Consider the following 25234-nt stretch of genomic DNA (forward strand, 5'->3'; position numbering starts at 1 on the left):
TTAACACATATGAACGAACACATACTTTAATTACACTTATTTAAATATACTTAATTTAATAAATATACTTAATCATAAATCTGATTTTTTTTAGGCCATATGCTATCGCCCAGCACTAAAAGCAAGTAAAGAAGGCTCCCTTTAAAATCACTTAAGTTGTCAATTAATAAAGTTATTTTTTACATCGTGTGCATTTTGTTGACTATAATGAGAGAACTTAGTTTAATCGTGAGGACGGTTTATTAATCCGTCCATTCTTTAAATTTTCAAAGATTTAGCTAAATTGTGCAGGTTTAATTTATTCGTTTCTTGTTTTAGGCTAATTAGGCACAAATAATGTGAACAAAATTATACAGTGCTTCAGGTTTAAACATGGAACAATCCGATCGCCTCAGAGTCAGTCCCCTTAAATTTCATGTGATACCGGCGTCAGACCGGTCTCCTCCCCGTCTTTCAGCGCGCTCTTCAATCCGCAGACCGCATTGGATACACCAGTACAGATCAGAATCTGGAGGTAAAGTTATTTGCATCATCTGTGTAAAGGGGTTCCCTTTGTTGACGTTGAAAGCAGAGGTGTCAAGTAACAACGTACAAATACTTCGTTACCTTACTTAAGTAGAAATTTGGGTTATCTATACTTTACTTGAGTATTTATTTTTCAGCCGACTTTTTACTTCTACTCCTCACATTTCCACGCAAGTATCAGTACTTTCTACTCCTTACGTTTTAAAAATAACTCCGTTACTGCTATTTAATTTCAGCTTGTTTTCATTCCGGCTTGTCATCATTCCAAAAAAAAAAAACTATCCAGATAAATCGCGCCATCCGGATGGAGTGAATTTGATTGTGGTTGGATGAGAAGTATAAACATATACCATTCCGACACCCTATTGGTTTGTATGCGATCCATCACACCTGAACATGAGACAAATCACATCACACTCCAGCAAGGACATAGTCAGTTTTGGGTTCGTTTATCAAAAAATATATTTCTTAAAAGTAGGGTTGGGTATGGAACCGGTATCCGATCGCCTCAGAGTCAGTCCCCTTAAATTTCATGTGATACCGGCGTCAGACCGGTCTCCTCCCCGTCTTTCAGCGCGCTCTTCAATCCGCAGACCGCATTGGAGCAGCGCAAGCGCACTTAAATACAAACAGAGGACACAAGGTATGTGTTTATCGATAGATTGTTAGAATATCCGTAACTGTGCAGTTCTTTGTCATAAATACATTTTACAAAAGGTCACGAGGGAGCAGTCGGTTTCTCATCTACTGTAAAGTTTTCGCTTGTCACCGATCATCATACCAAAGCTGTTTCCTCCAGCGACAATCTAGCCCTTAACACATATGAACGAACACATACTTTAATTACACTTATTTAAATATACTTAATTTAATAAATATACTTAATCATAAATCTGATTTTTTTTTAGGCCATATGCTATCGCCCAGCACTAAAAGCAAGTAAAGAAGGCTCCCTTTAAAATCACTTAAGTTGTCAATTAATAAAGTTCTTTTTTACATCGTGTGCATTTTGTTGACTATTATGAGAGAACTTAGTTTAATCGTGAGGACGGTTTATTAATCCGTCCATTCTTTAGAGTTTCAAAGATTTAGCTAAATTGTGCAGGTTTAATTCATTCGTATCTTGTTTTAGGCTAATTAGGCACAAATAATGTGAACAAAATTATACAGTGCTTCAGGTTTAAACATGGAACAATTTCTTAATGGGTTTACAGACAAATGTCTTTTTTCCAAGAAGTTATCTGTCAAAATAAAAGACATGTAACAAATAACAAAAATGCATGTTGTTTTATTAAAGGAATTTAAAAATATAAATTATATATGAATATATTGACATTGCCACTTTTAATGCTCCAATGCAAAGTAAACCACAATTTCTTTTGAATAATATAACACATAATCCATATAATATAAATAATACTGCAAACCTTTTAAATGTATCAAATCTAAAATATGGTTGAATACCATGTAGCTTAGAGAAAATATAAGGACAGGCACAGGCTTGACATTTATCCTGCTTGAATTCGTTCTAAGAAATGCACATAACTTCATAAGTACCAAACTTTCATCTGTGAATATTACATATTAAATATATTCAATATTTTAAATATTTTAACTATAGTGTTTTTCTTTCATTTTCCGTGACTAAAGCCATCAAATGTAACACATCAGCGAGGCAAAACTGATGTCTATTTGCGAAAATGTGCTTTGATGCGCTTTTTTGATAACTTGTGGTTAAAGCGCCACTCAGTGGTCAAAAGCTGCAAATGCACTTTACACTGCCGCGGCGGCGGTACCCGCGGCGGTAAAAAGGGCCTTTAGGCTGTCCACTTACTGTAAAACATGACATAAGATACAATTGATAAGGATATATAAAAGTCATGTAAGGGAAACCGGTCAATTTAGCTCAAAAGGAATCATTTAAGATTTAAAAGGGAATTTGAACAGAATCACTGTTTCACGGTTGATCACTGAGACGCCCTGCGATTCATTGAATGAGCCATTTAACATCAAATCCGCACTGGATATTAATATCCAAAGTATAGTGGAAACACTATTAATTAGCACAGTAACAAGATCGGCAGTTTAAGACATTAATTTGTAAGCAGAAAACACAAGATACTTCTCTTTTCAATATGAATAAGGCTTTATTAGATAAATCTAAGACATATAAGCTAATCTAACACATAAGCACACGCACTCATACATTCACACTAGTTGCAGGAAGATAGAAAGTTAGGGAAGAATGAGTTTAAGAGAATGAAAATATGAAATCCCAAGTTTACAGCAATACGTGACATTGCAAAGATATGAACAACCATCAGTCCCTTAATTAACCCTCGCATTGAGTTTAAAATGAGGTTAAAATTATATTAGATACACCAGTACAGATCAGAATCTGGAGGTAAAGTTACTTGCATCATCTGTGTAAAGGGGTTCCCTTTGTTGACGTTGAAAGCAGAGGTGTCAAGTAACAACGTACAAATACTTCGTTACCTTACTTAAGTAGAAATTTGGGTTATCTATACTTTACTTGAGTATTTATTTTTCAGCCGACTTTTTACTTCTACTCCTTACATTTCCACGCAAGTATCAGTACTTTCTACTCCTTATGTTTTAAAAATAACTCCGTTACTGCTATTTAATTTCAGCTTGTTTTCATTCCGGCTTGTCATCATTCCAAAAAAAAAAAACTATCCAGATAAATCGCGCCATCCGGATGGAGTGAATTTGATTGTGGTTGGATGAGAAGTATAAACATATACCATTCCGACACCCTATTGGTTTGTATGCGATCCATCACACCTGAACATGAGACAAATCACATCACACTCCAGCAAGGACATAGCCAGTTTTGGGTTCGTTTATCAAAAAATATATTTCTTAAAAGTAGGGTTGGGTATGGAACCGGTATCCGATCGCCTCAGAGTCAGTCCCCTTAAATTTCATGTGATACCGGCGTCAGACCGGTCTCCTCCCCGTCTTTCAGCGCGCTCTTCAATCCGCAGACCGCGTTGGAGCAGCGCAAGCGCACTTAAATACAAACAGAGGACACAAGGTATGTGTTTATCGATAGATTGTTAGAATATCCGTAACTGTGCAGTTCTTTGTCATAAATACATTTTACAAAAGGTCACGAGGGAGCAGTCGGTTTCTCATCTACTGTAAAGTTTTCGCTTGTCACCGATCATCATACCACAGCTGTTTCCTCCAGCGACAATCTAGCCCTTAACACATATGAACGAACACATACTTTAATTACACTTATTTAAATATACTTAATTTAATAAATATACTTGATCATAAATCTGATTTTTTTTTAGGCCATATGCTATCGCCCAGCACTAAAAGCAAGTAAAGAAGGCTCCCTTTAAAATCACTTAAGTTGTCAATTAATAAAGTTCTTTTTTACATTGTGTGCATTTTGTTGACTATAATGAGAGAACTTAGTTTAATCGTGAGGACGGTTTATTAATCCGTCCATTCTTTAGAGTTTCAAAGATTTAGCTAAATTGTGCAGGTTTAATTCATTCGTTTCTTGTTTTAGGCTAATTAGGCACAAATAATGTGAACAAAATTATACAGTGCTTCAGGTTTAAACATGGAACAATTTCTTAATCAGTTTACAGACAAATGTCTTTTTTCCAAGAAGTTATCTGTCAAAATAAAAGACATGTAACAATTAACAAAAATGCATGTTGTTTTATTAAAGGAATTTAAAAATATAAATTAAATATAGGCATAATATATGAAAATATTGACATTGCCACTTTTAATGCTCCAATGCAAAGTAAACCACAATTTCTTTTGAATAATATAACACATAATCCATATAATATAAATAATACTGCAAACCTTTTAAATGTATCAAATCTAAAATATGGTTGAATACCATGTAGCTTAGAGAAAATATAAGGACAGGCACAGGCTTGACATTTATCCTGCTTGAATTCGTTCTAAGAAATGCACATAACTTCATAAGTACCAAACTTTCATCTGTGAATATTACATATTAAATATATTCAATATTTTTAATATTTTAACTATAGTGTTTTTCTTTCATTTTCCGTGACTGAAGCCATCAAATGTAACACATCAGCGAGGCAAAACTGATGTCTATTTGCGAAAATGTGCTTTGATGCGCTTTTTTGATAACTTGTGGTTAAAGCGCCACTCAGTGGTCAAAAGCTGCAAATGCACTTTACACTGCCGCGGCAGCGGTACCCGCGGCGGTAAAAAGGGCCTTTAGGCTGTCCACTTACGGTAAAACATGACATAAGATACAATTGATAAGGATATACAAAAGTCATGTAAGGGAAACCGGTCAATTTAGCTCAAAAGGAATCATTTAAGATTTTAAAGGGAATTTGAACAGAATCACTGTTTCACGGTTGATCACTGAGACGCCCTGCGATTCATTGAATGAGGTCACGAGGGAGCAGTCGGTTTCTCATCTACTGTAAAGTTTTCGCTTGTCACCGATCATCACACCACAGCTATTTCCTCCTGTGGCAATCTAGCCCTTAACACATATGAACGAACAAATACTTTAATTACACTTATTTAAATATACTTAATTTAATCATACGTACTTTATACATACACTACTGTGCAAAAGTCTTAGCCACGTTAGTATTTTCACTTAAAAGAATGGTGTTCGGCCAGTTATTTATATATTTTGCTTTAGTGTGTCAGTAGAAAATATCTGTTTACATTTCCAAACATTCATTTTGCCGTTGTCAGACTGCTTGTGCATTCAGAATCGCACAAGGTTATTATTAAAATTAAAGGCAAACTGATATTTCCTACTGACACTACAGCAAAAGATATAAATAACTCTTTTTTTTGAGGTGAAAATAGTAATGAGCCTAAGACTTTTGCACAGTACTGTATTTTTAAAAACGACATTGTTGCTGCTTTATAAAGAATGAGCATACAGTAATTCACAGAGCTGATTAAAGACAGTGACCGACAGCACTCATCTTAACTAAATATCAGAGTGAGTGACAGAGATACAGTAGAAACATTATGTATGGTTTTGTATTAAATAATGACCATGATTGTGAAATACATTTACATACATTTATTAGCCTTAGATAAAGGGAAGCACAACTTGAGAAATGAGAGCATCCAAGGTGAAAGCTATGGATTTATTTGAAATATTTGTAATGTTCTTTAATGTTATCCATAGTTTTTTTTGTGGTTCTTTTTTTTTAAGCATCGGTACAGGCACCGTTTAGGCGCCGGTACCGTTTTAATAGTATCGAAAAGGCAATGGACCCTACTTAAAAGTTATTATTTCTCACTGGCTCATTTACCAAATGCTACTATAAGAAGTTCGGTAGCGAGACGTTTTAATAAATTATCGTTTGCGATTGACGACGCGATTGACAATGTTGTGATAAGTAGGCTATACCAACTTTGTAACTCGTTACCGTTGCATCTTGATTACTTGCCCCAAATTTGACAATCGCTTCTCTGAATTGAAATTGTCACAGATTGTTCAAATGGTGTTAATGTTGAAAGCTGTTCTGTGAAAGAGTTGGTTGGTTATCTTGCTTCTAACTTGTGGCACTAGGAATGATTTACAACATCATGTTGCCTTTCTGAGGAATTTGGCTCGTGTTTCAACCACGGTCCTGATTAACTCTTTAATTTGTCCGGTTCGAGTCTGATACGCTACAGTCAAATGCACCTGTAAATAAATTTAAGGGGGCAAATATTGTCCTTTAATTCACCTTATTTTCCACGGCAACAATGGTGCCGCAATTGTGTTTGATTTGTGATCTTACTTCCGGCTGAGGAACCTGACGTACCTAAGCTAGTGGCTAGATAACAGAACGCAAATATATTGAGTATTATATGCTCAGTTAGGGGCTGCATAACAATTGTATAAAAAAAAATTGCTCCAACGATGTAACGTACACAATGTGAAGCGGTCGGAGTGTTGTGGTGCACCTGACAATTTACACCCACCACCTTAAGAAGAGGAGCACCTGAGGCGATGGAAGAAGGCGCTAAATTTGAAGCGCCCACCCAAGTGCTCTTATGTGTGTTCATATCATTTCATGGACGGGAAGCCGACTGATGAACACCCTTACCCCGAGAAATGGCTCGGCTGTGATGTTCCTGTAAAGAAGTCACGATGGTTGCTGAAAAGATTTGGGTAAGCTAACCTTAGATAGCTATGTGCTTGTTTGCCTAACGTTAGATTTATGAAGTCCGTTCTATGAATACATTTAAGATCAGTAACAAGCATCTAACAAAGTACGTTTAAACACCAGTGTATACTGTTTTGATTTTAATTCATCTCTCTCTCACACACACACACACTATTCTAAGTATGGGTCCCATTATATATTAATTTATTAATTATCATGATATATTTTAAGTACTAATGTAAAAATGTTAAATTATTTCCAGAGATGTATCGATGACCGCCAGTGATGCAGTGGACAACTATGAGGGTGACCAGATCCACATGCTCCTGATCTTGCTGAAAGTCACCAGAAGTTACCTGCTGTAATTGTTATTTTTATGAACCTTTACAATATCACCAGATATTACCTGCTGTGTATTGTTCCCTTTCGATACTTCACTCATACTGCGTATGGGGAAAAGCTCCTTTTTTCCTCGATACTGAAGCCTTTTTTCAATAACGCAGTGCAACTGCACTGCCATTGGTTTAATCTGTAAACTTTCTTAAACCAATGACAGTGCTGCGTAGCTGCACGAGCCTGTGGCGATGCAGCACGCCAAAGCCCGCCAAAATGGGCGGGGCGAATGGCTATATAAGTAGGCGAATTGCCAGAGGAAATCAGATCTCACTACTTCAGCGACGACTTCATTTTGCTGGATCTCAACTGAACGCCTTCGCAGGAACGAGCTCTCGCCATCAAAGAGGCATCGCAGCAGATCAGCTGAGACCGCCGACCGCCTGCAGCACCGGCACTTTTGAAGACAGCCGCTCTTCAGCGCCGATCTCGGACCACCGCTTCTCACTTCTGGCCGCTTCTCAGCGATCTACTGCCTCCATCCGGCCATCACAAAAGAGCATTTCCAGCGGTTTTCAACGCTCTGAAACAGCTGTGGCATATGCAGAGCCCCTCTGCATGAGGATGATGGCCATGGTGAGTGCGTCTTTTGCCTGGCTAAAGCCCACGCTGAGGCGGCGCTCACTGAGACCTCATGCTGCTTATGTGAGGGCACGTTAGTCTCGCCTCTCTGCGCTCGTGGATTGCTTTCTTTAATGAAAGGGACCCCCCCCCTCGCGCCAACACCACCTTCGCACTTCCTCTGCAGCTCTCACCTCTGTAGACGGCTCTCAGGAGAAGGGATATGAGCAATTGCCGGCCCTAGACGGGGCCGTGGCTGCTCACATCTTCTCCGTTCCCTGGATGAGTCTAGCCCTAATGAATCTGCTATTCGTGACCTCCGCAGGGCCATGGATTTGGCCCTGCACGCCACGAAAGCCACGGCCCAGGCCATCCGATGATCTATGTCCTACTTGGTTGTGCTGGAGCGCCACCTCTAGATCAACATGACTGAAATAACGGAGAGCGACAAAGTGGCTCGATGCCCCAGTCTCTCCGTCCGGTCTCTTCGGGCCAGCCATAGATGGATTTACAGAGCGTTTCACTGCAGCACAGAAGTCCTCCCAGGCCATGCAACATTTTATGCCCAAACGCTCCAGCTCTGCCTCGAGTCGCCCCAGGAATGCGCCGACTCAGCACCAGAGCAAGCTTACTCCTTCTACTACCCAGGCAATGGCCCCTAGGGAGCAGCACTCAGCTCGCCCCGCTAAGCGCCAGGGCCCCTGGCAAAGGATTATGCTGGACCCGGAGCCATCTAAATCCTCCTGATTGTGGGGGAAGAAAGAGGATGGGGCAAAGTTCCACCACGGCCAGACCACCCCAGAAGCTCACTCGCATGCCTACTTTGCGACCTGGGCCCACTGTTGTTGCGTCCATGCAAAGCGACATTATTATGGCGAACACAATAAATGTTTCACATTTTCAAAAAGAGAGTGTTTTTCCGTTTTCCACATTCGTCAGTTTTCAGGCTCCTAACCAGTGGCTTGCGATCCGATTCTATCCAGGACTCACTGCAGTTCGCCCGAAGAGATTCCCACTTTGGTAGAGCCGGACGACGCTCAGGTCCTCCACACCGAAGTGATGACGCTGTTAAGGAAGGAGGCTATAGAAATAGTTCCTCCCTCAGAAAGTGATTCAGGGTTCTACAGCTGTTATTTCCTTGTCCCCAAGAAAGATGGCAGTCTCAGACCCATCTTAGACCTCAGACTCCTGAACCTCTCCCTCATGAAATGGAAGTTCAGGATGTTGACATTGAAGCAGATCCTCACGCAGATTTGCCGCAAGGACTGGTTCTTCTCGCTGGACCTGAAAGATGCTTACTTTCACATCCAGATAGCCCCCCATCTCAGATGATTATTGAGATTCACGTTTGAGGGTGTGGCTTTCGTTCAGCTGCCTCTGTGCACTGGCAAAGCACCTCTTGGAATGGGCACTACCCAGGTTGCGATCGCTCAAGGCGACGCATATACTTGGCAAGGCGAATCTGGGAGCAGACATGCTATTGTGGAGCAATGTCCCCTCGGAAGAATGGATGCTCCATCCCCAGACGGTTCTCAAAATCTGGAAGATTTTCGGGAAGGCAGAGGTTGACCTCTTCACCTCAGAAAGCAACTCTAATTGCCCAACTTATTTTTCGAAGGACACAGATACGCTGGCCCACGACTGGCTCAGTCTCCTTCTTTACAGAGTCCTCCTGGTGGCCCCGCTATGGAGGAGCCAAGTTTGGTCCTCGGAGCTATTCAGGCTCCCCATTAAAGCCCCATGACCACCCCCATCCCCCTGAGGTACCTCCTCTCTCAGGCGAACAGGACAATCTGGCATCTGCAGCCAGAACTCTGGGCTCTGCACACATGGTCCCTCGATGGGAGCCTCTAAGCCTCCCCGGGGACATGCTACACACCATTGCTCAGGCGAGAGCCCCGTCTACAAGACGCCTCTACGCCCAGAAATGGTCAGTCTTCGTTGACTGGTGCTCAGCACGGAACGAAGACCCTGTTGAGTGTGATGTATCTCCGATACTGTCATTTCCCCAAGAGCGTCAAGACAAGGGTCCTACCCCTTCCACTCCTAAGGTGTACGTAGCAGCCTTCACAGCATTTCATGCTCCTATTGCTGGCCAATCTGTGGGACGAAAGAGCCTCATTGTGCATTTCCTGAGAGGTTCTAGGTGGTTGAAACCCCCGCGTCCCCTCACCGTTCCCACTTGGGACCCTCACATGGTCCTTGGAGCACTCAAAGGACCTCCCTTTGAGCCGCTGGGGTCAGCTGACCTTCGGCCCCTAATGCTCAAAACCGCTCTGCTACTTGCTCTAGCATCGGTCAAGTGTGTTGGCAATTTGCAGGCCCTCTCGGTGAGCCCTGCATGCCTTGAGTTTGGGCCCAATGACTCGAAGGTCATTTTAAAACCCAGACATGGCTACGTCCCTAAAGTGCTCTCGACGCCGTTCAGAGCACAGGTAATTTCGCTCTCAACTCTGGCTTTGTTAGGTGACCGAGAGCTGGATTTACTCTGCCCAGTGAGGACTTTAAGGATATACATTGAACGGTCACAGCCGTTCAGGCAGTCTGACCAGCTTTTTGTCTGCTTTGGTGGCTGCACCAAGGGGTCTTCGGTCTCAAAGCAACACCTCTCGTGTTGGATAGTCGATGCTGTTGCTCTATGCTACTACTCTATGGGCCTTGAGTGTCCCATAGGAGTAAGAGCCCACTCCACTAGAGGGATGGCCTCTTCATGGGCCTGGTCTAGTGGTGTCTCTATCAATGACATCTGAGGCGGCCAGCTGGTCCTTGCCGTCCACTTGTGTCATATTCTATAACCTGGACATCCCGACCTTGCACGCTCAGGTTCTTTTGGTTTGATACGACGGCCTCTATCAGACTCCATCTTCATGCCACCGCCAGGGAGCTAGCTCCCTCTTAGCATTGTAGCATCAAGGGTTCGACGGCTCCGGCCTCTCACTTATCCCCTGGACCCCAAGGTGTTCAAGATAATTCTTGTCGTTCCCTACCGTGGCACAGCACGGTTGAATTCGTTCCCCATGAGTGAAGTATCGAAAGGGAACGTACTCTGTTACGAACGTAACCTCGGTTCCCTGAGATACAGAACGAGTACTGCGTTTTATGCCGTGCCACGAGGCTGCGGCTTCAGTGTCGTTGCTTCAATCATATAACCTGATTTCCTCTGGCGATTTGTCTGCTTATATAGCAATTCGCCGAGCCCATTTTGGCACGCTGCATCGCCACAGACTCGCGCAGCTAGGCAGCACTGTCATTGGTTTAAAAAAGTTTACAGATTAAAAAAATGGCAGTGCAGTTGCACTGCGTTATTGAAAAAAAGCTTCAGTAATGGGGAAAAAAGTAGCTTTTCCCCATACGCAGTACTCTTTCCGTATCTCAGGGAACCGAGGTTACGTTCGTAACAGAGTACGTTTTTTTATTGTTTTTTTTTATCTTAATTTGATCTTTTTTTATCCTAAATGTCTGATTTGAAGGAATAAGTAATGTCAAGTTTGCAAGTTAATTCAATCTTAGTGTATTACATATGGAAATTAAATGGTGAAATTTTACAGGATGGTCAGTAGAAGGTGTCTCTTGCTTCCTGAAAATAACAAACACTGATCAACAAATCACAAATGATTTTATAAAACTTACATTAAATTATATATTTTCTAAAACACAAATCACAGTCTGTCTTTTGTTTAACACAACTGATTTAAAACAACTTATTTAAAATAATTCAAGTCATCACCCACACCCTCTACATCCCACCCCAATTACCTAATATCCTATCCTTAACCCTAATTATTCTCATTATTTACATATACTATAGTATATAGTATATACTATACTATATAGCATATACTTAAAATAAAAAGGTTTTTAGTCTAGCTACAGTCTTGGCACAGAATTGCTCATTGTATGGCACATGTAGCAGAACTTGCTGTGATGGAACCCAGATGAGCAGCTTACAGGCCCTCAGCCCTGTACAGAAAATAGCAAACTTAAAATACATTTCAAAGCTTTCACAGTTTTCTTATTTAAGAATCATTCATTTTTATTACACTTGATGTTTACCTTCCTTATTCATTGGTTATACTTAATGTTACACTCAGTGTACACCTACCAAATCTTACCGTTACCTTACATTTTGCATATACACTGTGCAGAATTTCTAGGCAAGTTGATTTTAAGATCATATTCTTTTCCCAAATATATTTGACCAATTACAAACCACATCAATCTTAATAACTATTAATTTTGCATTTAATCTTTTATAAGTGATATATAATCTTTGTTTTTTTGGCTCATTTTATCTTTAAAAATAAAATCTGCCGAATAATTATGCACACCTGAATATAATGCAGCGTTTCCACCGAAATTACCCGGAACATTTGTACCAGGAACTTTTTTCCCAGGAACTTTTTTCCCCCCAGACCTGTTGCTTTCTGCGTTTCCACCATGGTGTAAAGTACCGGGAAGATTAGGCTAATAGTCTGGTGATGTAGGTCTGCGCGCGTTTCTCAATACAAAGTATGCTGATTTTGGATGTGCATCCTCGGTAGTTCAGATTTTGCTTATTCGACTCGGGAGTGTGATGTCCGCGACGACGCGAATACGGTAATACTGCAAACAGCAGCGTACTTCATAACTTCAGTAAGCTCGTCTTGGATACTGCAATTTTCCTCTCTGTATATTTACAATAAAACAAAATAGGATATCAAATACCACTGCCTCCTTTCGTTTTCATTTAAACATAATAACAGCTGCAGAAATGTGCTTAGTTCAGGGATATGTGTATATATACAGCCATTACAATGAAACGAAATATTATATAAATTTGCCATTTTTATTTTCATTTTAACATATAGATAAACTGAATACAGACCAAAGATAACCTGTTAGATTTACCCAAAACGAATTATATTTTATGTTTAACCACTAAAGAGACATCAGAGCCAGCGGCACATATCAGAAGGTCTAGCCGAGGAGAGGCTGCTCTCGGCGGATACATGAGGACTGAGCTCTCGCTGATCGAGTGGAGCTCACCGTCTCACAGATCGACGAAACACAATTTTAAATAGGCTCTGTCATTATAAATAAACCACAGATTTGAGTTTTAAACAACTACATTCTCGCCTGAAATACTTTTAAAATTACAGTTCATGACACAATAACAGTAATATTTTGAAAATGATCCAAATAAATGGTGGTTGAACTCAACCAATGCTGCGTGAACTCAACCAATCAGGATGTTTAGCGCCCAATTCCCCGCCCCCGAAAGTTCCGGAACTTTGAAAAAGTACTACCTCACCAGCAGGGACTTTCTGAGGGGCATTTTTTTACCCAGAACTTTATTTAGTTCCTGGTTCCTGCGGTGGAAACACACCGAGTACCAGGCCAAAGTCCCTAGTTCCTGGGTAAAGTTCCTGCGGTGGAAACGGGGCATAAGGCATTTTCACTTCCAATTTCCAGCCTCCTCCTTATGTAATTTATAAATTTCCACTTACCTTACTCCAATGTACAATTAAGAGAATAGACAAGATACTTAGTCTGATGATGGTCATCAGGTCAGCAGCTGTGCATGTCACAAACATGTTAATAAAATGTTATACATTTATAACATAGTATATGTTAAAAACACAATCGCTGCAAGATATTATCATGAATAATAATTAATAATGATGTGTGTGATAGTATCACCTTCCATAATATTGATGCTGTATGGCTACACGACCTTCCCAATCCAGCGATGCATGAACATCCAGTGGTCTCCACCGATCCCTGCTCACTGACCACCACCCACGCAGAGTAGTTTGGATTGCTCAACTGACTGGGTGCACGTTTGCTTTTAAAAGACAAAATCATCCTCGCTGTGTAACTGTAAATGACCCAATTTCCCACTATGTAAATACCTGTAGGCCTCAGTACTTTTATCATTTTTCCTTGCTACTCCACATCTACCCACGTTAACAGTGATGATGGATGGGACAATTTGAGACTATTTGATCATTGTAAGAAGTTTTCATCGTGCTCCCAATTTATAAAATATACAGTAATAACGTTCTTTGTCATTTCGCCACAGTTATAGTTAGCTATAAACAATCTTACAACTACTGAAATAGTTACCGGATGTGCCGTATCAGTTGGATGACAAAATGCGGAAATGCGAAGCATTAAAAATGGGCAGGGCAGAATGAGGTGAAAAGAAAGGATGTAACTGCGGTCTAAGTGGAAGAGAGGGGAATGCAGAAGGATGTTTAATGCTCCAGTGGTACGCCGCTGTAAAAAGTTTGAGAATCACTGTGCTATGTCATTCAGTAAAGTATTACAATTTCCACAAAGCCATGCTAAAAACATTAAAAAGAGTACTAGACAAAGTTATCATCTATACAGCCATGATTAATAATGAAAACTATAACAGTAATATGTATTGTTGCATGAATAATAAGCAACAAATAAAATTATCCACCCCATAGTAAAGTATGAACACATTTTCATACAATAAATCGGCTGCAATTTAAAAATGATCATCCCTTTAAAACAGAGAAAATACCTTTTACAAGCATCTACATGCAGGTCTTTTTTAAAGTGTTCATAGCAGTACTTAAAAAATAAAAAAAAAAATTAAATCTGTTCACTCCGAGCAGAATCTATATTTTAACATTTCTGTTCCTGTGTTCCTCTGATATTATAACCGTTCCGAAACCGGTTCATCGAATGAATGTTTCGATGTGAGGTAAACTTCAACAGATTTCCCCTGCTCAGAGAGTAGGGAGCAATGAACATTTGAAAAACAGTTCATGCATGGAGTTCATTTCTAACGAGCTGATTATCTGAATCAGGTGTGTTAACAAAGAGAAACGTGCAAAATATGCAGAGCAGTCGGGCGCGAGGACTGGAATTGAGAACCGCTGCTATAAGAGGACGTTTTGCCTCCAGAGGAACGTTGGGTGATGTCAAGGGATTTTGAAACATGACATCTTCAAGCTACTCCCCTTCACCTTTACCAGTGAATATGTTCATATTCGTTTTGTTCATATTACATTGAGTTGTATATACACATTATTTGAATTAAATTAATTTGACAGACAGCATTCTGTCAACATCATTGGTCGACATCAGCTGTCAACCAACGTAACCAGAGCTGCCAACTCTCAAGCATTCACCGTGAGACACACGCAATTGACTCTTTTCACACGCTTTCACGCCACACATCAATTTTCTCACGTACAGAAAAACCACGAAGCAAAGAGGACACGGAGACCAACAGACTAGTTAGAGCAGATTACTTATGATATAAAAAAATGGTTAAGTTATAGCTAGCTAATTATCAAACGAAGCTACGGTTAGCCATCGCTAACATTAGCACGTTTATAGAACAGCCTTCGATACATTTCTATGTTATAACTTCCCGAAAAAAAAATACACAAACATATAAAACAAACTTCTAGCGAAATACTAACAGCATCTAACTTACCAATCCAAAAGAAATGTTGCAAGTTCGGTGTCGAACCTCATTTCTTTCAGGTCCATCAGTTGTCTCCAGCGATTGAAAGCAGTGCCGATGTTTACTCTGGTTCGGATCCTTTTCTTATCGGATTTGATTTGTGATTCCGAGCGCGGTTGTTTCCCTGTAGCTGGTGGTGGTCTCATGCCAAGGGCTTAAGTCATCCTTCCGCTCTCTTCCCTGAACTGAAATGAAGTAGTGGGCTGTACTTTCCACATGATTGACATCAGGTATAAGTACGCCCACAAGCCGTGCAATGTTATGCGTGTATTGCAGGTTGGCTGGTGGTTATGTTGCCCACATACCGCCTCCCATGGCCGAAACTGGTATTACGACACCTGTCGGGCCGGGGCTAGTAATGCTACTGCTAATTAAGGTTGATATCTCTGCAGCACTATAACTTGACATTTTTTTAATGACATCATCGCCCTTATTTCTTCTCATACTTTTGATGCGTGTACAGTAGGTCATTTTTTTTTTATATTTTTACCTCAATTTTTGCACATGGCACCTTTAAGGTGAAGCTGATGCCTACCTCTCTCATTCAGCAAGAATCCAAATGTTTCCATATTCCCGAAATATCTGGATGCTTAAATATGATTTATTATATAGTGTTTGTACTTTCATCGACATAAAGCATCATCCTTCACATCGGCTTTATCAGCACAGCACAGCACAGCACATTTTTTAATGGAATGATAAAATAACGTTATTAACTGGTTAATGGCCATTTAACATTTTAGATTCTGTTCGGAACCATACAATTTGATTTCTTTCCGTTTCTGGTTCTGTTCCTGCCAAAATGTCATTCATTTCCGGTTTTCGTGAGTTACTGTCACAATACTGTGTCGGAAGGAATACGGAGCTGAGGATAATCGAAATAGACTTTATTTATCCAACACAATAGGAAATGCAACAGGGAGAACACAACATTATGAGTCTAGGGGTGTGACAGTTCCAAAATAGAGTAAATGAAGTAGCCTATAATATATTTAGTCTGATTAACATGACACACAGGTTTCAGGTTTCTTGATTCTAGGTTTATGTTTATCATTGTCATTACACATTTTGCATTCTGCTCTTTTATGTAGTTTTAGTTTAAGTATTTTTTTCATACAGTAATACATTTCTTTCTTTCCTGCAGAATAAAAAGAAACCATCACATAATTTGTTATGGTTTTACTGGTTATAATGAAAATTTTTTGGTTTTAATGGAAATTTCAATGGTGTCTGTTGGTCTCTGTTGGTAATTGGTCGCCTTCTGTTGGTGACTTTTGCTAAAATCACTAAATCCTAATGTAAAATGTCCCAAAACACACTTCAGGAAACTATTATTTAATGGTTTTAATGGTTAAAATGATGGTTTGTAATATTTGTAATGGTATTTATAGTGGAAATCCTTAGAATTTCTGTGATGGATTCTATTGTGTTGTCAGTAGGGTCATGATGGGTTTTTGTGATGTGATTTGCCATAAATGCAATAGGATTGCTGTAATATCGTGAGATAGAAGCTTCTATTTGTAGTTGTGGTGGGCCTATTTGAGAGAACATTAAGGTTTTTTTTTTTTTTTTTTACTCCCAGTCCGTCCCTGGTTATTACGAATGAATGATTTTCATACTTTTTAATCATGTTATCCTTTCTTGTGTACTGACATCATTTAAATTTGATCTATTTATTGCATTATTAAATCATGTTGATATGGGTAAGGAGAAGGCTGGATATACGAGTATGGACAAACTATCCATTTTAGACAAAATAAATCTTCCCAAGATTGTAAGATCCCTCTGCAGCCATTGATTTAATATTTTTTTTACATTTACCTATGCAAACTAATACGCCATATTATTGTTTGCCTATCCAACACAATATTTTTATTAGTTTTGAATCAATATAGATAATAGCTGTGCAACCATTATAAACAAAGTCTTGGAAAACTACCACAACCTTCATTAATTCCTCTTTTAGTTGGGGAATATTTTACAGGTTCCATGACCTAAAGCTATAGCGCTGATTGTTATATTATATAACATTATATAACATTTAAATGACATTTTTAAATCTTACTCCAAAACCAAAATGCTTAATAAAAAAGAAAAGAAAAAAGGATTCTTAACAGCATCAAACGCTTTATAGAAATCTTAAAAAAATAAAATAAAAAGAAGACCACCTCACCACAATTGAGTAAATCTATTCTAAAATTGTTATGGATTGACAAGTGATCCAATATCATTATCTTTTTTCTCTTCTATGCCTTTGATAACTCATTCTATATCTTTCCTGTTCTCTAACCCTCTCCTTAAGATCAAGATTCTTGCTAAAATAATCATTTTGTATCTCCAAGTCCTTAAATTATTATTATTATTATTATTTGCACTCATTCACCTCTTCCATGCTGAACTGAATCTCCTTCGTTAGGTTTACAATCATGGTGCTGCTTTGTTTGGATTTTTCAATTAAATAAACCAGCTTCTCATACACCCTCCTTACCAGATTTAATATCACCTCCAAAATGGTTTCACTGGCCATCCCACATTCTCTGTTATTTTGCACAACAATCTCCATTGCTGTGTCATGGTCCATTACAAACATTAGGACAAAGTACAAACAATGCACATGTACAAACGTATCTGTACACTGTATCTAAAGGGTGTATACATTTAGGGTGCTGAAAAGGTGATGTTTTTATGTTCAATCAGATGTTACTCAAAAGTGGGGAATCGACGGAGGGGGAAACAAAACTTGTCAATTGGTGCAGGCTGTGACAGTTTAGGAATAGTGGAGCACGAGTTTCTGCATGCGCTGGGTTTCTGGCACGAACAATCCAGATCTGACAGAGACGACTACGTCACCATCATGTGGGACCAGATTGAAGAGGGTAACTATTGAATTCTTAAATACACGCATCAATAATAAGATCATTCTGTCTTACAAAACTCCCAAAATCTACAGTATGAATATAATTATATTAAATACAAAGTAATTTGTTCATCAACTAATTCACGGTTTGTTTTTCACTTAGGTAAAGAGCACAACTTTAATTCATATAATGAAACGGTGTCAAGCTCTCTCGGTGTCCCCTATGATTATGGTTCAGTCATGCACTACAGTAAGACATCCTTCAGCAAAGGCAGTGAACCAACCATTGTTACTAAAATACCAGAATTCTTGGATGTGATTGGTCAACGCATGGAGTTTAGTGACAGTGACCTGCTCAAGCTGAACCGCCTATACAATTGTAGTAAGTTTATGATTAAGCACGTTATGTGGTATAATCCTCCATTATTTATTCCTATATATAAATACACTGACATTAGTTTGACTGAAAAGATAAAGACTACTTTCTCATCTAATACTTTGCTTCTCATACTCATCTTGTTCTAAACATATTTTATAATTCTTCCAGCTACAGCCTCAATATTTCTGGACTCTTGCCAGTTTGAGGAGCCAAATATCTGTGGTATGATCCAGGGTGATGGTGGAAATGCCAAGTGGGCTCGTGTACAAAGAGTAAAGGGCGGTCCACAGACGGACTACACCAACCTGGATCAATGTAAAGGTATGAACACCCCTAACCACAAAAGCAGGATTCAACCCAGCTATGTTTTGCATTTATTTACCATGAAAATTGCCATTTTTGAGCCACAAGATCACTAGCAATAAAACTTCATGCAAGTACCATGAAGTTTTATGCACCATCATGCTCAGTAGCCCTGTCCATTGTGAAACCTTATTTGTCCAAACTCCATATAAATGCAAATATCTTTGATTGCGATGTGTCAAAAATCCAGACTCTAGTCACTGTGAGTCACAACAAGCAGGAGTTTTGTGTGTAATATTGAACTTTTTCACATAGAATATATATTTTTTGCAAAGTTACCACCAACTTTCTCAGCAGCTATATTAGAAAATCCTTATGTTACACTCCCGATATCACATGGAAGACTATTTGTTTTATTTAAATTTTTGTTACTTAACCACTTCGTAAAAGGTTGAATAATACATAGTCCATAATCCTGCATTGATATCTCTTTTTTGATGGTGGCACTTTGGTCTTCATGATAAACACATTTTACTGATACCATTAGGAAATATTCTTTGATTTTCTCAAGACATTTCTTGTCAAGGATTGTAATATGACATGAAAAATATTTTTTCAACTCAATTATAAGGTCCAAAGAGAAAGTGAGAAGACTGGTTTAATGGTCTATTATCTAATAAAGTTTGTACTTCCACAGGTGTTGGGTTCTTCATGCATTTCATCACAGCCACAGGAACCAAGGGTAAAAATGCTTTCCTGGAAAGTCGCCTCTTTCATCCCAAAAGACGCTCCCAATGCCTGCAGTTCTATCACTACAACAGTGGAAGCGTTGATGACCAGCTAAACATCTGGGTGCGTGAATACACAGTTAAAAACCCCAAAGGAGCTCTGAGACTCATTCAGAAGATAAGTGGTAATAATTTTTTGTTTAATACACCAATAGATTAATGCCTTTAGCCTATGTGTAACTTATACTTGTACAACCTAGGTGGACTTCGAGGCTCCTGGGAACTATACCATGTTATGCTAAATGTCTCTGATAAATTCAGAGTAGTGTTTGAAGGGGTTAAAGGAAGAAAACCATCAAAGGGTGGTCTGTCTCTGGACGACATCAACCTTTCAGAGACCAAGTGTCCTCAATACACTTGGCGCATTCGTGATTTTAAAAGGCTTCTCGCTACAACCCCTGCCGGTTCCGATACCTACAGTCCCCGCTTCCTGTCCCCAGATGGTTACTCATTTCAGATTTCTTTGAACATTAATGGCTTGAAGGATAGTCCACATATAATGGCAATATACCTCCACTTAACCTCTGGACCCAAAGACAACAATCTCCAATGGCCATGTCCATGGCGTCAGGCATCTATGGAGCTAATGGACCAGAATCCAGACATCCAACATCGCATGAACAACATTAAGATGATCACTACAGATCCAAACATGACCTTCACAGACTGTAAGAAACAAAGTTATAGTTATGAGTCATTTTTATGTGCCATTAATGCTGATATGATAAATGCAGATACTTGGTTACAAATTTCTTAGAGATAAAAGGCAATATGTGTTTTTAAATAGAATCTTCTCTCTTTGTGCAGCCACAGGTAATGTTAAGTATTTTTGGGACAACCCACGAAAAGTAGGCAGTCTAGTCACTGACACAGATGGTAGTAAATTCTACCGGGGGAGGGGTTACGGTACCAGCCATTACATCACACATGATCATCTGAAGAGTCGAAGCTTCATCAAAGGAGATGATGTCATCTTTCTCCTCTCCCTTAAAGGTGTGCAGTTCTTATTCAATACCAGTGAAATTCTTATGAAATATGACAAGAGTTTAAATTTCAACTTCACCAATAGATGTGACTGGACTTTTGGGGACTCAGACCAGAGAGTCTTGGAGACCGGAAATCAGAGACCTGCGATTAGAGATTGATGACCGTGATGCGGGGGAGCCAAAGAGACAGATGGTTGTATGCATCTATTTCCCAGTTTTCTCTTACTAAACTTGATAATTGTACCATTTTTAAATGTAAATGTATGTACAGTAACTCCCATTCAGTGTTGTTGAGTAACTTACATGTAACCAAATTATGTAGCTTAATTACAAAATAAATATTATAATCTGTTAGTTACTGAATATGTGTAGTTAAATTACAGTTACCTATAAAAAATTACAGATTACAAAAAGGTTATCAGAATATTTTCACTCACATACATATGATTGATTTCTTACAACTGTTTTATTTCCTATTTATGTTTATGTATATGTTTTCTTTATTTAAAGACTGAAAGATTAACCCTGCCTGCTTTAAATGTTTGAAAATGATTAATCATCAAAAACATTAGAAATTTAGAAAAATAATCAAATGTAATCAGAAACATTACTTTATTAAAGCAATTGAAATACACTATTTATTAAATTTTACATAGGGTAACTTGTAATCTGTAATCTATTACACTTCCAAATTTCCAAACCTTCTCAACACTGCCCCCATTAAACTGAATTTTCTCTTACAGAACCCGACAGTCCTGGGACCATGGAATAAAAGATCCCCATGAGATGCAGCATACATCAAGAAGCCTCTATGGAGAGAGAGAAATCTTTCCAGAATTGGCCGTATATTGTGAGCTGAACTGGAGCTACTGAATTATAACCTGCATTAAAAAAAAAAAAAACCTGATAAGTACTATGCTCAAAAAACGTTATTACTAGATTACTAGAACTTCTCATGTTCATTGCCTCCTTAAGATGATTTTCTTCTTGTTTTCCTCATTTGTAAGTTGCTTTGGATAAAACAGCCTGCAAAATGAATAAATGTAAAAGCATCAACACAAATAGTCAACCATCAATGCTCCCACAGTTTATTAGTGGTATATTGTAGTCTGTAACAAAGTGATGTTTTATAAATAATTGTAATGTAATTTACATTCCTGAATTATCAAGAGATGCAGCTGTCCATTGGCACTGCTCTATGTGAGAAACATCACATTCTCTGAGATCATGACCTGGTTGTCATCCTGTAAATTTATGCCTGCGATTGGACTGTAGGTTTAACCAGATATGAAATTTTATTAATAAGATTCGGGAGGAGCGCGTCAGATACTTATCAACTAATCTAATCAACTAGCCTAATCAACACAGGTGGACCATAATCAAGTACTCAATCCCATAGTATAAATATATCGCTGACTTCCCTCTATCCATTGACGGTTTATCAGCATGCTGGTTCGCTTCGTCTGTCACCTTACCACAGACCCAATTTTCGTACCAACGAAGAGAGCTACACAGGGGATTTATAAGACCTGCTGCTTTTGCCGGACCCGAGATCATTTCTACCCAGCCAAACACGGCCGTTGAGCAGCATTAAGCGTAATCGTGACCGCTGCTCTCCTCGCCAAGCCACATGTCGTGGCCAATAGACTGTGCAAGCTCCGAGCTCGCCTTGCTCGACACAACGATCGTGCCGCCCGAGACCGAGCTCTCCAGCAGACCGAATCCAACCAGCCTTAGCCGAACCCCAGTTCTCACCGCGGCTCAGCCTTTCACGCCGGCGTTCCGGCCGAGTGTCAGTTTGAGGCCGCTTCCTCTAGCGGCGCAGACCGCGCGATGTTAACCAATACATTTTCAGGCGAAGACGCTAAAAACAGGTTCTTATTTTTCTTCATTGGATTTTTACGGCAGTTGGCATCTAAAAGCAGGTTAGCGGCTAAAGTTTGTTAAACGACGTCATGACGCAGTTCCGTCTTCTTCTGCTAGTGTTTTATGGCGGTTTTGGCAAACCAGCGTAAAGGTGCATTACCGCCACCTGCTGATCTGGAGTGTGGATTGCGCATAGATTTGGACTACAGATACAAACGTTCCGTCGGATGATGATGCCACTTTTAACCAAGAAGCAAAGGCATTACATTCGCCTTACCGCGCACGTTTAAACCTCACGGAAATGATACAGACATAAGTTCCATGAAAAAAAAACAACAAAAAAAACGACAAAAAAAGTCTCTGGATAAAAGAGTTTCTGCTAAATGCTTAATTTTAATTTCCATGCAAGTTTCCTGGTAGGACCAAATCATTTAGGGACCTATTTCACCGGTGTGATCACTCAAAATTCATCTAAAACGCATATGCCCTAGTGTTTCGACGCAGGATAGCAAGTGTGAGTAAACCCAGATAGCAACAGACTCCGGGGCGAATCCGCCTTCAAGTCGCCTGCTCCGCTGTACGCTCGGATTCAATTCGACAACGCGCACAGAATATGCCCCGCCTCCGCACAGCGCACTGTCAGTTTGCGTGCTCGTCACAGACGCTGGGCGGATTAACTAACCGGACGCGCCTTTTTCAATTATCATCGTCACTGAATCCTTCTCCTCACTGTGGAAAAGCTGGAGCCGACAGGTCGGTGAAGACTGAACACGGTAAGAGTAGTTAAAATATGCTTTATTTGAACAGTTGTATCAAGTAACTTTACCATTAATTGATTTTTTTGAATGTTTGTAATTTAAAAAAAAATGACTGTGGCCAAGTTAGCTCTTCAGTGTCATTAGCGTTAACTCAGATTTGAGTAAAAAGTAAAATATTTAATAAGCTTTTTAAATAAGGTTTCAGTCCAGTGTGACCTAAACGCAAATTTTCACTCCTTTCGAGTAAAATAGCAGGCAAGCTAATATTAGGCCTAAGGTTACCTGTTTTTTCACTGAACTTCTAGTTGTTTGAGTCTATTTTTTTGTTTACATATGATATGACTATTCTCCACCTCATGTAATGTTGTTTCAGATCATTATTTCATATCATATTAATTCATAATTAATAAGTTACCGTGTGTGTGTGTGTGTTCTGTTGCAGCTCATTCAAGTGCCACCAGTGTGTTTTTGGAGTATTTCTTCTTTCTATTTAATCTCGTTTGAGGAAAGTAAGATTAAAAACTGTTTTAAACTTGATTTTGTCAAATACTGATAATGGTCCACAACTACAGCTTTTAACATGTAATAAATGTGCCATTTCAAAAGATTCATACCATTTTATTTCTTACCATATTAATTCATAATTAATAAGTTACTGTTTGTGTGTGTGTTCTGTTGCAGCTTACAGCTCATTCAAGTGCCACCAGTGTGTTTTTGGAGTATTGCATCTTTCGATTTCATCTTAAACAAACATCTGAGTAAAGTAAGATTAAAAACTGTTTTAAACTGGATTTAGCCAGCTATTTTGTCAAATACTGATAATTAGGGCTGGACGATTAATCAAAGTACTCGAAACCGAAATTCAGAACCTCTAACCGACGCAATTGACGTAAAACACAGAGATGGCGCACGAGCAGTGAGTCTTGCGTCTTCACTAAACTGTCAGTTGTATGTGTTTTATGGTTTGTGTATTAGCCTACGGTTTGCCAGTTTAGACATTCAAACGATTATATGATCCGATGTGTATTATATCGAGCTCGGTGCTCATGCTCAATAATTGAGGTAAAATGTTTAATCGAGGTTTTGATTTTAGGTCCTAATCGTCAAGCCCTACTTATAATGGTCCACACTACAACTTTTAACATGTAATACACGTGCCATTTGTTTTCTAAAGATTCATACAAGGTTAAAAGTTTAAAACCTACGTTTTAGGCTGTTTCTTAGGTTGTGTTTGTTATTTGAAACGAGATTTGCATTATATATAACACTGTGGAAAGCAGTGATGGAGTGTACATAGTATACAAAGAATTTTCAGAGAAGTTTTTGTTTAAAAACCTACTTTTTAGGTTTACAACCTACTTTGTTGGTTTCACTTCCATGCATCGGATATAATCAAAATATCTTAATTTGTGTAATTAATGACAGAATTTTAATTTTGGGGTGAACTAACCTTTTAATATATAAGAAATTGACCGCATTTTTGTTACATTTTAGATTTCTTCCCTTGCAACTGTTGGGGGCCATGACACAAAACATGTCAGGTGGAACATCCTTTCCAGCATGTTCCATGATGATGTTGGGAGGAGGATCAACTGGAAGGGTGTGAATGGGGAAAAAAGTATTCAGCCAGACGGAGTCCAAGAAGTTCCTCCTGTGTAAGTAAATGTGGGAATGTCAGCGGGAGCAAACAGTTCTGACGCACACACAACGAGCAGGTACGAAACACATAGGGCGAGGGGAGATTTTCATTCAATCGCAGATGGTTTCATTATCTTGGCCGGATACAAAAGTCTGAGAGGATAAAAGTAATAAAAGCATAAATGTGTCTCCAAATATACCTGGGCGACCCACCCAAGTAAAGTCTATGGTTGCGTCTCAATCAGCTCCCTAGTTCAGTAGTCAGGGCACTGATCAGGGAGTCAGCCACATTAATTCACATGATATACTGATTCATCGACTTAGGAAGCTTTTGGAATTGACTTTGTTCTTTGACAACATGGCTGTTGTCGCATATTTTTGCTGTATGATTGGCTCTTATATTAATCCATATCGAATAAAAATGCCTAGGGCTTCTCATCATTATTGACATATTTTATCGCAATTCAATATAATATCGTTTATCTGCACAGCGCTATGCTAGAGCGCCAAAAGTTACATATTGTACCTATTAA

General features: G+C 39.1%; 1 protein-coding gene across 2 annotated transcripts in view; it reads left to right on the plus strand.

Annotated features, from left to right (window-relative positions):
- The window catches only part of LOC132106949 (meprin A subunit beta-like), a 36216-nt gene extending 14696 nt beyond the window's left edge, over positions 1-21520 (plus strand). The window contains exons 7-14 of one of the 2 annotated variants that reach the window (XM_059513061.1): positions 17824-18002; positions 18147-18365; positions 18531-18683; positions 19363-19578; positions 19654-20121; positions 20261-20446; positions 20523-20635; positions 21183-21520. In XM_059513061.1, the coding sequence (XP_059369044.1) occupies positions 17824-18002; positions 18147-18365; positions 18531-18683; positions 19363-19578; positions 19654-20121; positions 20261-20446; positions 20523-20635; positions 21183-21224 (1576 nt within the window). In that variant the 3' untranslated portion in view covers positions 21225-21520. The remainder of the gene's footprint in view (positions 1-17823; positions 18003-18146; positions 18366-18530; positions 18684-19362; positions 19579-19653; positions 20122-20260; positions 20447-20522; positions 20636-21182) is intronic. The other variant, XM_059513060.1, reaches the window with a different exon arrangement.
- The last annotated feature ends 3714 nt before the right edge of the window (positions 21521-25234 follow it).

The sequence above is a fragment of the Carassius carassius genome, chromosome 27 (assembly GCF_963082965.1).
Source record: "Carassius carassius chromosome 27, fCarCar2.1, whole genome shotgun sequence".
In the NCBI taxonomy this organism is placed as follows: domain Eukaryota; kingdom Metazoa; phylum Chordata; class Actinopteri; order Cypriniformes; family Cyprinidae; genus Carassius; species Carassius carassius.